The 13,850-nt window shown below is 55.7% G+C and overlaps 1 protein-coding gene across 2 annotated transcripts in view; it reads left to right on the top strand.

Moving 5' to 3' along the window:
* RAB11FIP4 (RAB11 family interacting protein 4) overlaps positions 1 to 13,850 on the top strand; it is a 93,382-nt gene that overhangs the window by 45,375 nt on the left and 34,157 nt on the right. Inside the window, exon 1 of one of the 2 annotated variants that reach the window (XM_084862749.1) lies at positions 8,703 to 8,979. The exons of the other annotated variant lie outside the window; for it this stretch is intronic. Within the exon in view, the coding sequence (XP_084718875.1) occupies positions 8,950 to 8,979 (30 nt within the window). The 5' untranslated portion in view covers positions 8,703 to 8,949. Of the gene's footprint in view, positions 1 to 8,702; positions 8,980 to 13,850 lie in introns of those variants that run through there. 2 annotated transcript variants of the gene reach the window in all.

Here is a 13,850-nt window from a genome sequence, read left to right as displayed (position 1 = left end):
AGGCGGGTCCCAGTGAGCTGCTGGCCCCGGGCCCTCGGGGAACCATCGTCAGGACTGGGCCCTCGGGTTCTCCCCAGGCCCCCTCACTGCCTTCTCACAGAGCAGAGCCCGCAGCCCCGCTTCTGTGTTTATGGGTGGCTTGTTTGTTGTGGTTTGGGGTGCTTTTTAATTACAGCGATGAGGGTAATTTAGGGCACCACTATAGTGGGGGCTGTGTCTGCTTTCAAAGTGGAATGTCAAGCCCTCCGGTATACGTCCTTTCTTGTTGTTGTTGTTTTAAATATATTTTATTGATTTTTTATAGAGAAGGGAGAGGGAGAGTTAGAAACTTCGATGAGAGAAACATCGATCAGCTGCCTCTTGCACACCCCACACTGGGGATGTGCCCACAACCAAGGTACATGCCCTTGACCAGAATGGAATCCAGGACCTTTCAGTCTGCAGGCTGGCGCTCTATCCACTGAAGCCAAATCGGTTTCAGCTTGGTATATGTCCTTCTGGCCTGAAATAAGATGTGCAGTTGCCTTCATGGACTTCCATCCTTATCTAAACGTAATTCGTAATTCTCTTCTCGGGAGTGGGACGCATTCCTGAGATTAAGGACCACCACCCGGGCGTGACCCTGGTGTAGGTCATAATTACAGTCTGAGAACCAGGATACAGGGAGACCTCCCAGGAGGGGTCAGAGGCCGCCTGGGCCACACCCTTTTGCAAAGCCCTGAGGGTGGTGGGCAGGCTGCATTCCAGAGCTGCTCTGGCGGGGCTGGGGGTGGCCCAGCCCAGAGCATAGCCCAGTGGCCAAGCTGGGGGGCTGAAGGAGGAGCCTGGGCTTGGAGCTGGGCACAGGACCCCGCACCCCTGCCTGACCCATTGTATATAGAAACTGTAGCTTGAGGATGTAGATGTCAGGGCAACAGAGGCAGCATTTTGACCCCAGCACCTAAGTGTAGGGTCTCCCTGGTGAGTTAATATACCCAGGACATACATGTGTGCACACCTGCTAATGACTGAAAGGGCCCCTGACTAGTGCATAGCCCTAGGTGTCTGGTGGTGCCGTGGGGAGAAGGTTTTACATGGTAGGTCACACCTGGTCGGGGTTTTGAAGGATGTATAGGAGTTTGCTTAGTGGACAGAGGAAGTAAAATGTTTGATATTAAAAATGCCCCCGGTTTACTCCAGACCCTTCCCCCTTCCTGGAGTCAGTGTGGATCCTCTGCCATCAACAAACCTGTGACTGTGGGAAAGTCATCTCTTCTCTCCAGTTTCCCAATTGTAAGATAGGATCTTTTTAAACTTTAATGTGATTTCTGTGATTCCATGGCTATATAAATTATAATGATAATTTCTAAAAGGTCCCATAATTGCAAAAAACTTTCCAAAAGTCTTTGACTTCCTCTCCCTTTCTCTCTCCCTCTCTCTCTCTCTCTCTCTCTCTCTCTCTCTCTCTCTCTCTCTCTCTCGACTAGGAATCAAACCTTTTTGGTGTACGGCAGTGTTTCCCAAACTTTTGACATATGTGTACCCCTTCTATAATTTTCGTAACGCTGAGTACCCCTTGTACTCATGAGAACGTAGAATTAATACGGTGCAGTGCATATCCCCACCAAACTCCGGTGCAACGCGTACCCCCACCAAACTCTTCCCGTACCCGTGGGGGTCCTCGGACCACACTTTGGGAAACACTGGTGTACGGATGACACTCCCATCTACTGAACCGCCCAGTCCGGGCTGACATTTTCCTTTTAATGCTCTTACGGAATTGGTCAGTCTTTCCATTTGAGTGGTGAGGAAACGGAGGCTTGGCGAGGTGAAGTGACTGACCCTTTGCCAGTAAGTGGCAGAGTCAGTCCTCAAGTCTAGGTCTTCTGACCCTGAGTTTGGGGTTCTCTCCACTGTCCCACTGACCTCTCCTACCCCACAAGCCTAAAATCCTCTGTGGGCTACACATACATGATCCTTGATCACATGTTATTGCTGAGAGAGAGGAGGGAAAGAGGTGAGCAGGAAGGCCGGGCCCTGTGACGGGCAGGAGGCAGGACCTTGATTGTCAGGAGGAAGCTGTTTTAGCCAGAGAGCAGGATAAAATCCGAGATAACAAGGAGGGGCACAGCTACCCTCTCATGGAGCAAAAATCAGTGCCTACGACCGCTTTTGGCGGGACAGTCCCGATTTCTAACAATTTTTCCCGCATCCCGGCGCGTTTTAAAGAAGTCCCGATTTTTTTGAAAGATTGGAAAGATTCTTTCCAAAAACCAGGACTTTTTTAAAACGCTGATCTGGTCACCTTAGCCTACGTCCAGGGTGAAAATAGACCTCTGCCCCCAATGTTTCTCTACCCTCTGCCCTGGGCTGGTTTCCTTCATTGCAGGAGCCATGTATACCATTTCTCCATTTATTTCTTCGCTGTCTGATTTCCCCCACCAGAATGTTCCTCCAGGGCAGTGGTCGGCAAACTGTGGCTTTGGCCCCTTGAGTGTGGCTCTTCCACAAAATACCACAGCCTGGGAGAGTCTATTTCGAAGAAGTGGCATTAGAACAAATTTAAGTTTAAAAAATTTGGTTCTCAAAAGGAATTTCCATTGTTGTGCTGTTGATATTTGACAAATGAGTTTGCCGACCACTGCACCAGGAGAACCAAGACTGTATGGATCACAGCTGTGTCTCCAGCACCTTGAACAGGGTCTGGCCCAAAAAAGCTCTTCATTACCTGTTTGTGAATGAATGAATGAATGAATGAACGAACGAACGAGCAAATGATGCCTTCACCCTGTCATTGCTCCAACTCCCACTGTAGCCAGCAAGCCTCTAGCAAAGTAGTTCCTAAACTCGGTTGCACTGGAATCACCTGGGAATCTTTAAAACAGCTCCCACGTGACTCCCACCCTAGAGGTTTGGATTCAGTTGCTATGGGATATGACCCAGACACACTGACACTTTTTAGTTCCCCCAGTGAGTCGAGTGGTGCAGTTTGGGAACTAAAAGTCTGAGACACAGGCTGCCTGGCCTGGGAGGAGGAGGGGAGAGGAGGAGGGTGGGGAGGAGAGCTGTTTATGCTCTCTTGGTTTTTTCAGTCACCTGCCTTTAGGGAGAGTCAAGAAAAGAGGAGTTTTTCCTCGTTGGCCTCACCCAGTTCAAGTTAAAAGATTGGTCTGACTTCCTCCTCCTCTGCCACCCCCTCCTCTTAGCTGATTGAATGAGTCAGAGGAAACGCAGGTCTTCTCACCATTTTCCCTCTCGCTGGGTTTGCGTGAGTAAGAAAACCCGTTGCTCATGTGTGCACAGGTTGACAGAAATAGAGCGTGGTCTCTGTGGACACTCAGCCAGAGTCAGTCAGACCTTGTCCCTCCCCGGCTGCCCAGCGTCCAGCCAGACACGGCGAGGGAAGCCAGCCCCGGGGGAAGGCATCCTGGCCACAGGACAGTCACCGGCACGGAGGTGACTGCCAGTGGAAAGGGGCTCCCATTTTCAGGGTGCGTACCTGGTCCCACATCTGTTCCTGGGCTAGCGGGGGTTGTAGGACGGGAAGGGATCTTAGCAATGTCCATCCCACACCTTTCCAGAAGGAATGGTCCCAGGTGCCCTCCTCTTCCAGGCCCAGTACAGCCCCCGGGCCAAGGCCAAGGCCAAGGCCCTGTGGAGTGGAAGGTTCCGGGACAGACATGTCCTCCCACTGTTTCTAAGTGGGAGACTGGGAACAACGTTCCCCCATTTGTCAATTGTCACCTTCAAAGCCACAGAACCCCAGGTCCTGCCTATCTCCTTAGTGCCTGTTTTTCCTTTTTGGAGCCTGGGCTTACAACATCACAGGCTGAAATTGTCCTCTGGGCTGGAGAGCTGAGGCTTCACGCTCAGGGCTGCTATTATACTTTCTGACTGTGCGAGGACAGCGTCTGTGGGCAGGCCTGCGCCAGCTGCCGGGAGGGCTTTCCCGCACAGAGAGCGGCAGCCGGCTATACTGTGGCTGGGCACAGGGATGTCCAGTGTGCGACAGGGTTGGGCTGATGTTGACAGACCTGGTTGATGATGATGTCTGTCTGGGAGAGCACTAGACAGAGAGTCATGAGGCTCAGCCCTAATCCTGGACCCACCACTGAGGGCACCTGTGCGAAGAGAAGCTCTTTCCCACCTCTGAGGCTCCTTCCCCTGTTTGGGAAAGGAATGGCTATACCAGACCAGTGATTTTTTTTTTTTTAAATGTATGTTATTGATTTCAGAGAGGAAGGTAGAGGAAGAGAGAGAGAAACAACAATGATGAGAGAGAATCATTGATCGGCTGCCTCCTGCACACCCTCAACCCGAGCATGTGCCCTTCCTTGACCGGGAATCAAACCGTGACCTCCTGGTTCATAGGCCTGCTGGGCCAGACCAGTGATTTGAAACACCCTTAAAGTCACAGGACCCTTTGTTCACATGACATCTTATGCAAGTACTTTGTTCACACACAGTCCACATGTACAGCAGACAGAAGTGGAGCTATCCCTCACCTGGGGCATCTCCTCCCTTTGGCAGGGTCCCCACAGAACCCCAAGGAACCCAGTTTGAGAACCATTGGACCTAATGCTTTTTTTTTTTAAGTTGGTTGGCATCAGTTGCTTGACTAATATTAATACTTTGGTAATTCTCAGAAAGCTCTTTTCCTGTTACAACGATGCCATACATGCTTAGCCCATCTTTCCATATGGCCCCAAACATGTCTCTTTTCACCAAACGCTGCCTCTTTACACCATCTGATACTGAGCTACCTCCTGCATGGTGACAGCAGGAGGAAAATAGACACAGGCAGGAAGCTGTGGTACAGGGAGAACTTAACTGTTCTCTCCCTTCACCTGGATCACCCAAGCGGCCACGTGTTTTCCACCCCCATCAGTTTCTGGAGGATGGTAACTTCGGCTTGTCAACACTCTGCCCGCCTCTCTCTGGCTCTGGCCTTCAACACCATGGGAGTAGTCCCTTTCATGTCATAAAAAGAATGAATCACAGTGGCTTTGTCCTCTGAAAATTATTCCTGGTTACAGTCCCTGGGAGGTGGTTTCTGTTTTGGATGAGCCGGTTCTTCCTCCTGAAGAGTCAAGGCAGACATACCCTTAGGGCTCTCACAGCTCTGGGTGAGCCTGTGAGGGAGTCCACGCCCCGCCACTCCCCAGCCTGCCTGTCTCCCTCCATCAGGAAAGCATCCCCGTCAGAGTGGAAAGGAGAGGAACCCGCACCGGCAGCCAGGAGCCTGATGTCAGGCCCTGATTATCTGATCTCACTGTGTGACTTTGCACAAATCCCCAGCCCTCTCTGAGCGTCTGTCTTTCCATCCATAGCTGGGGAAGAGTTCATTAGGTATGTATCCAGAGAGTCTTCCCGGTGTAAATGGTTTGATTCTATAACATCCAGGACCCAACCATGCTAAGCGATGGGGTAGCTTACCCCTGGCCTTCTGAGGGAGGGGGTGCTCAGGAGGCAGGACTATATTTCCTAGTAATTCTCTCCTAGCCCCTGTTTGAACACAGGACACGGAGTCCTTTAGGAGCCCTGGTCTGAGCTGGAGCCCTCAGTTCCCACATCTTATTTCAGACACAGTCATCCCCCCCCCCCCCCAAAAAAAAAATAAATAAAAATAATCACTGTTTCCTTGAATCCTATGGAAGATGTCAGAGCTCCCCTCGAAAGCCAGTGTCCTGAATGCTCCCACAAGCTGCTCGGGTGCTGATCCTCACCTCAGCTCTTCCCAGCCTCTTGCCATAGGCTCATGGACAGTGACTACTGTTTACTCAGCACCTGCTTTATGCCAGGTCCTCTTCTAAGTATTTTATGGGTTTTGATGATTTTGATCCTCACAACAATCCTAAAATACATACATACTACTACTCTCTCCAGTTTACAGATGACATCCAGCTACAAGGGGGTGGAGTCAAAATATGACCTTTGGTTAAGGTGACCAGACGTCCCGCTTTTGGCGGGACAGTCCTGATTTTTAACAATTTGTCCCGCGTCCCACGGCGTTTTAAATAAGTTCAGATTTCTGCCAAAACTGTTTTTGGCTCAGTGGATAGAGCATTGGCCTGTGGACTCAAAGGTCCCAGGTTCGATTCCGGTCAAGGGCATGTACCTTGGTTGCGGGCACATCCCCAGTAGGGGGTGTGCAAGAGGCAGCTGATGGATGTTTCTCTCTCATCGATGTTTCTCTCTATCTCTCTCCTTTCCTCTCTGTAAAAAAATCAATAAAATATATTTTAAAAAAAGAAGTCCCAATTTCTTTCCAAGAATTGGAACTTTTTTAAAACACCACAGGACGCGGGACAAATTGTTAAAAGCGGGACGTCTGGTCACCTTACCTTTGGCTCTGGCTCCGGAGCTCACATGCCTCATCACGGAGCCAGGCTGGGGCTCATTCATGTGCTGGCCATAACCAGGAGCTGGAGCTGCTGGCTAGTGAGTGCCCGCAGCACCGGAGGTGGCATCGTTCCGGACACTTATTTCATCATTCCACTAAACCTCACCCCTGGCAGAGGACAGTCTTGTTCCCAGTTCGTAGGGGTGGGAGCCGAGGCTCTGGAACACTGAAGGACGTCCCCACGGGAAACTGCAGGGCTGGGCGGGCTTCAGGCTCAGAAGGGTTCGGTGCTGGCGTCTTGTGACCTTCTTCTTCGTCCTGCAGCCTTTCACAGCAAATACCCGAGATGCTCCCCACCCCACTGCTTTTGGGAAAATAAAGAGGGACCAGTAACCCCGCCCGCTCCAGTGAGCGCTCGAAAGAGTCCATCGGGCTGTCCCTGGTGGGGGCAGGGAGGGGACTGACAAACCTGACTTTCTCATTGACCTTCCCTGGGACAGTGCCGGGACCAGAGAAGGAATGAGCACCTTGGGTACTGTTCTCCCGTTCTGGGTGATTCTGTCACGGGGCCGCTCTCTGGGGCCCTGAAGTCCTAGGGGCATATGAGACTCCAAAAGGAAGAGGGGAAACTGAGATAGAACCCCTGGATTTAGCCACACCCTTAAACTTCACAGAGCCGCCAAGGTCTCGGGGTGAAGCTGGGAAGGCAGAGAGCAGGCCCAGGGTGCAGAGGCCTGTCCCACACCTTTGAGGAGTGCCTACAATAAAGTGTACCCTCTGTGCCAGGCTGCACAACCCATGAGGCAGACTGTGCCATTCCCATTCCGCAGATGCAGACACTGAGAGGTTACAGAACTCCTCCCAGAGTCACAGCTGGCACGTAGGAATCACATTCAGGTGTGTCTGAGGCCAAAGCCAGGGTTCTTGATGACCCACCACAGGGCTCCTGTGTGTCAGGGACATCGAGAGCAGACACACACAGTCTGCGGCCTCCATACAGAGATCTCTGAACTGTGAGGTGTAAGCAGCAGCCATGGCGTTTCCTCCTCATCCCTACTGCACACTCCTCCCCTCACACACTGCCCTTGCCAGGTCTGCCTCTGGCAAATGCTGTTCTTTTTTTTGGGGAGCCCCCAGCAAGTCTGGGAGCCCCAGTGGGATGCTTTATCTCAGAGACAGATTCTGGTAAACGAAGGGGCAACCGTGAATTCATTTGCAGGAGAGAGATTGGGGAGAAGGGAGTTGAGAGCAAGAAGCCAGAGAGAAGAGGACAGAAAGCTGGAAAGCTCTGTGTGTGTGTGTGTGTGTGTGTGTGTGTGTGTGTATGGGCATGTGCACGGGGACAGCTGGCTGGGTGACAGGCCTGGACCATACCAAAGTGCCACCTTGTTGGTCAATGAAAGCTCAGGAAAAGCAAAGGTGGCTTCCGTCTGACCTGGGCCAGATAATCAGGAAGATAAATGTTTCCCTCGGCCCAGTTACACAACGCAACATCCAGGGAAAGGGAAACCACATTTGCAATAGTTGCTGCTTTGCGTGTTCACCTCCTTTTAATCCAGAGCATAGTGACATTTCGTCTTGAATTTTATTTACCAGGATTCAACAGAAAGGGTCCTTTCCTTTTTGTGTTTTAGTTCCTGTTGTCTTTTTGTATTGTCATTGATTGATTTTTAAAGAGGGGGAGAACCATCGATTGCTGTTCCACTTATCCATGTATTCATTGGTTGCTGATTGGTATGTGCCCTGACCCGGAGGAACCCGAAACCTCGGTACATCAGGAGGAGGCTCTAACCCACGGAACTGCTGGCCACGGCTTCAGCTCCTGCTGCCTCTTTGGATTACCGGGCTGGCTATGAAGACAACTTGGACTTCACACGAAAAAATGGGAAGGTTATCGGTGGGATGCAGGATGAGAGTCAAAGTAGGAGCCACCACGAGACTCTGGCGGCGGGGAGAAGTTGGGGGTAGGTGTTGGCAGGTCTTCGTTGGGGTTCGCAGACGTGAGCCCGGGAGCTCTGGCCAGAGTCTCGCAGCGCGGTGACCACAAGCAGAGTGCACTGAATGGACAGCGGCAGCCGCAGAGCCCGCCAGGCAGGCGCGGGTGGAGGAACTGCCTCCGGTCTTCCGCAAACGGGCGATGGTGACCTGGCGGTGCAGGTTCCGGAGGGCCCCGACCAGCTCCGCTCACCGCAGCGCCCCCTGGGACGGGCGTCGCCTGGGCCCGCCCCCTGGCCGCGCGGCGATTGGTCGACACCGGCCCAGACACCTGCCCCTTACCTTAGGGGGCGTGGCTACCTGGGCCCGCCCCACGTGGCTCGGGTTCCCAGGCGGCGCCTCCTCGGGCCCCGCCCCCGCCCCAGACCCCGCCCCTTCGATCTCCGATCCCGGGCGCCTCGTGATGTCACGGCCGCTTTGATACAAAGAACCCTTCGGCCCACGCGGGTCTCCCGGCAACCGGCGCGCGGGCGGGGGCGGGGCCGGCATCTCCCGCGGGGGCCGCGGCGTGCGATCCGCCGGCCGCGGGGCTGTGCCGCTCTCTCCGCGCCGCCCGCCACGTCCCTCCCCGCCGCGCGCCACCCGCGTCCGCCCGCTCCTCCGCGGCGCCCCGACCTGCGATCGGACCTGGAATGCGCACCCCGCCGGCCCCCGGGGGCCAGGTAAGCCGCGGCCGCAGGGCTCGGGCTGGAGGGGCACCTGGCCGGCCCGGTCCCTGGACCAGGGAAGTGGCCGGAGCGAGCGTGGAACTTCGCCCGCCCGCAGCCCGGCGCCAGCTCCCGCCCCGGGAGGGGCCGCCCTCTCGGCCTTGGCCCGGAGGGAGGTCAGGTTACCTGCAGCCCGCGGCTCGCTGGGCCGAGGGGAGAAGCCGCTGCCTGCACCCAGGGGTATGAGGGTGGGCACGACTGGCGCTGGGGCGCGGAGGAAGGTGGCCGCTTCTGTCTCAGGTGCAGCTTCAGAAAGTTGTTTTAGGGGGGGGGGATAGTTGCCAGGAAAAGAGGTCGTTGGTCTGGACGTCTCCTTTGGGACCCTCACGTCCCACCATCACCCCATCATCCTCCCACCCCACGCCACCCCCTGCCCACGGGTGTTGACGCAGCGCTGCTCCTGCCCCCGCCGCCGAGCCCCGAAGCGGGCTGTGCGCGGGGGAGCTTCCCCGCAGCTCTTGGCGGCGGCACCGAGCCTGTTCCCCGGCTCCCCTCTTCCCTCCGGGGGACTCTGCGGGGCCCGAGGGACGGCCAGCCTAGTTGGGGGTTTGGGGACAGGGCCCTGTCCCTTCCCAGCCAGGATGCTGCAGAGGCCGGAGCTGTGCGGGACTCCCACCCCTTCGCGCCCCCGGAGTCAGCGCGGGTGGGTCCTGGCAGTAGTTGCTATTGTCACAGCCCTTTCCCACTCTCCCTCCCACTTTCCCTCTATTCCGTGAGGACCTTGGTCCCTCTTCAGCCCGGGACTTTCCCCTGCTCATCCCTGCATACCCACCAGTGCCCCCTTTTCCCATGTCCCCGTCTCCCCAGCCCCGCTCTCCCGGAGGTGGCTGGAGGTGACGGACACACACACACACACCACTCGGCCCTGGGGGACATGCCATGTTCCTTGACTAACTTATTTCTAGGTCGCCTTCCTGCACGCACGCAGCCCGGCCAGCACCCCCTGGGCTGGTTTCTGGTGATCACTCCCCTGGCCCCCCTCCCTGGAGGCAGCGCCCCGGCTTGGGCTCCTGGGAAGGGAGTGGGGCATCCCCAGGCCCTTCCCCTGGAGAGGTGTGGCTGCCCTGATGTCAGGTTATGGAAAAGGAATCTCAGAGGGGAGGGCACCAGTTGTGTGCCTCCCAGACCTCGGCAGTGGGGACCTCTGTCTCTGGTAACCATTGAACTCGGCCTTTGTGGAGTCCCTGGGAGTCCCTGCCAGCGACTGGTGTCTTGCTACCTCCCCAGCACCAGCTTACCCAGATAGACTTGGGCCTTCAACTGCTAATTACAAGCCCAGGGGCTACTGTAAACACTGCCCGGAAGATGTTTGTAGTCAGTTGGGAGACTGATGACTCCTCTGAGCTGTTGGGCTAGTTGATCTGGCTTGTCTTCTAAGGTGTCTGTGAGGTGTGTGTGTGTGTGTGTGTGAGGTGTCTGTGAGGTGTGTATTGTCGTCCTGCCCCCCCCCCCCCATCACCCCCCAACGTGTGGCCTGGAGAAATGAGGGAAGCCAGTGAAGACCATGGACCTTGAGCAGCTTGTGTAAACCACCTACTGGGGGGGACAGCTTTGTAATTTTGGGGACCCTGGGCTTTGGTGGAGGGGGTGGGGTGGATGACTAAGGCCCTGTGGAGATAAGGTTGTGCCTAGGGGAGGAGCTAAATTAGCGAGGTATGACCTTTGTCCCGAGGAAGATCAGGAGTGGAGACTGCCTGGCGTCAGCTCATGGAGAGGGCTTTCCGTCCAGGGAGGGGAGAAAAGGGAGAAGAAACTAGGGCACCTGGGGCGGCCTGCCCCGGGGAGGCTCTGGGCTACAGCGTGAGCACTTCCTGGTGGATACCCCGCAGGCCGTGTTTCCCCCACCCCCACCCCCTTCCCTCTCTCCAGAGCATTGGGGCCCTCCCCTAAAGCACACGGGCCCCTCCGGAGCCTCCTCGTTCCCGCCCCTCCTGCCAAAACCAGCTGCCCACACAGAGGGCTTTCTCTCTGAGGGCTCACCCAGGACCCTCACAGCTCTTCCTGTAACTCCCCCCGCCTCGCCCCCCTCCCCCCCCACACCCGTCCCCCAAAGTGGCTAGAAACTTCCTTCCCACGGCTGCAGTTCCTCCTCTGACGTGGCCTGTTATGCCAAGAGCTATTTCACAATTGGTCCTGCTTTGAGGGGCTTCACCATTTTACTCCACGTTACATATTTTAGGCATGGGGACGGCGGGAGGTGGAGGGGGCGGGAGAGGCTCCCAGTCAAGCAGCAGGTGAACAGTTCCCGGAAGGCACGCGCCTCAGGGACTGAGGGCCGTGGCCAGGGGAGGAACAGCCTGGCCAGAGGGTGCCCACCCGCTGGCCCTGTGCTCCGTCCCCTCGGGCAGGGGGTGCTCGTTGGGCTTTGGAAAGGAAGCATCTTTCTCTCTCGTCTGCCCGCTGCCTGGTGTTGACCGTGGGGCGTCGTGCCTTGGCCTGGCCAGGTGTGCGGAATCTGGGGCTGGGCTCTGTTTTCCTCCAGGTCCACTCTGCTGGCTCCTGACTCAGTCACTGGGCGTTAAGTCACTGGCCTCTCCAATGAGGAGGACCACTCGGGTCTACCTACCACCCGGTCTCCAGGCTGGGTGAAAGCGTGGCTCTGCCCACCCGCTGGGCACCCCGAGACAGGCTTGTTGGTTTGGCAGGCCCACCTTGGATCTTGCTGGACGTGGTGTGGTCATCTCTCCTGCTTGTGGGATGGCAGTCGGGTGGCATCAGGTGGCATTCCAGGACACAGACCCTTCCTCATTTCTGTTTGCCCAGCCCCTGCCCACATGCTCTCACAGGCAGTTTTTTTGTTTTTGTTTCTGTTTGTTCTTTAAGCTTCTTAGAGAGAGCAGAAGGGAGAGGGAGAGAGAGAGAAACATCAATGTGAGTGAAACATCAGTTGGCTGCCTCCTGCTCACCCCTACCTGGGATTCAGCCCAGGCATGTGCCCAGACCAGGAATCAAACCGGTAACTCTTTGGTGCACAGGAAAACGGCCAACCAGCTCAGCCACATGGGCCAGGGCAGCAATTTTTTTATTTTTTATTTCAAGAAACATTTGAGCATCTAATTGGTGCTAGGTTCGTGCTGGGCACTGGAGATTCTGCAGTGAACAATAGGCCACAGTCCCTGCCATCATGAGCTCACATGGTGGCAGAGGGGGCAGGAAGCAGGTAAAACCTGCAGTGAGTGGGCTGGCAGGAGAGAGCAGGGCAGTAAGGAGTGCTGAGCGAGGCATTGTGTTTTAACTGGAGTGGGCAGGGAAGGCCTCCCTCAGAAGGTGGCATCTTGACCAAAGAGCTGCAGGCCGAGGGAACAGCAACTGCGAAGGCCCGAAGGCGGGGCCGCGGCTGATGAGGTGTGTCCGCGGAACTGCAGGGGAGCTGCGGTGTGGCAGAGTGAGGCGGGCAGCGCAGAATTCAGGGGTAGGGGACTGATGTGGCCAAGCCACCGCCCAGAATCCCGGGAGGGAGAGCAGGAGGGCAGTACAGTTGAGTCTAGCAATCCATCTGCCCACAGTGCATTTCCTGGCTCTGCCCACCTCAGACATGGCTGTTGAGAGGCTTGGCCATTCGGCCTTTGCTGGGGGAGGTGTCTGTGTGGCTGTGGCTGCCGTGGGCTTTCCTGCCCTCTGCCTGTCAGTGCAGAGAAGCTGTCCACAGGAGGGCGGAAACAGCTCCTGCCAGACTGTTCTTCCCACACACAGACGGGGCCAGCAGAGCCCACCCGGTGACGTGCACTAAGCGCAGGGCGCTGTGGGGCCAGCTCCCTGTGCTCCCGTCGGAGCTGTCCGGGGGCGGCAAGTTCAGCCTCTGAGACCTCAGCGCGGTGGCAGCTGTGCTTGTCCGGTTCTGGCCGGCCTCCCCTCGGGCTGTTTCCTCTTCTTGAGCTTCTGACCTTCCTGAGCCCAGGGGTCCTAGGCCTCTGTTTACTCCATGGACCCATGGGCAGTGGGCACAGTTTTGTGCCCTGGTCTCCTAAGGAGTCTCTGTCCAGCCAGGCCCTGTGCGTGAGTGAGTGTATGTGGTGTGCTGTGTGTGGTATGGTGTGTGTGTTGTGTGCGGTGTGGTGTGGTATGGTACGTGTATGAGTTTGTGTGTGGAGTGGTGTGTGTGTGTGGTGTGTACAGTGTGGTGTGGTGTGTATGTATGTTTGGTGTGTGGTGTGTGTGTGTGGTGTGTGGTATGTGTATGTGTGAGTGTGTGTGTGTGTGTTGTGTGCGGTGTGGTGTGGTATAGTACGTGTATGAGTTTGTGTGTGGTGTGGTGTGTACAGTGTGGTGTGTGTTGTATGTGGTGTGGTGTGTATGGTATGTGTGTGTGGTGTGTGGTGTGTGTATGTGTGAGTGTGTGTGGTGTGTGTGTGTGAGTGTGTGTGGTGTGTGTATATGTGAGTGTGTGTGGTGTGGTGTGTGTATGTGTGGTGTGGGGTGTGTGTGTGTGATGTGTGTGTGTGTGTGTGTGGTGTGTGTGTGTGTGATGTGTGTATGTGCGGTGTGGTGTGTGTGTGTGATGTGTGTGTGTGGTGTGTGTGTGTGGTGTGTGTGTGTGTGATGTGTGTATGTGCGGTGTGGTGTGTGTATATGTGTGTGTGTGTATGGTGTGTAGGAGAAAGTAGGCAACCAGAACTGTGTGCATACTTGGAGTGTCACATGGAGGTCTGAAGTGGCAACGTGGTGGTCCAGAGCTGTGGGGTCCAGGTGACCTCTGACCCCAACTCCCACTAGCAGGCTGGTACTAGTAACACCAGGGTGTCTAACCCCACTTCTTGACTTCCTTCAAGAAATGGGAAGTTTTCTGACTGTGGGGCCTATTTTCAATTGATTCAACCTGCTTCATC

Source organism: Pipistrellus hanaki (genome assembly GCF_964339955.1).
Source record: "Pipistrellus hanaki genome assembly, chromosome: 16".
Classification (NCBI taxonomy): domain Eukaryota; kingdom Metazoa; phylum Chordata; class Mammalia; order Chiroptera; family Vespertilionidae; genus Pipistrellus; species Pipistrellus hanaki.
This window is presented reverse-complemented; position numbering and strand designations above follow the sequence as displayed.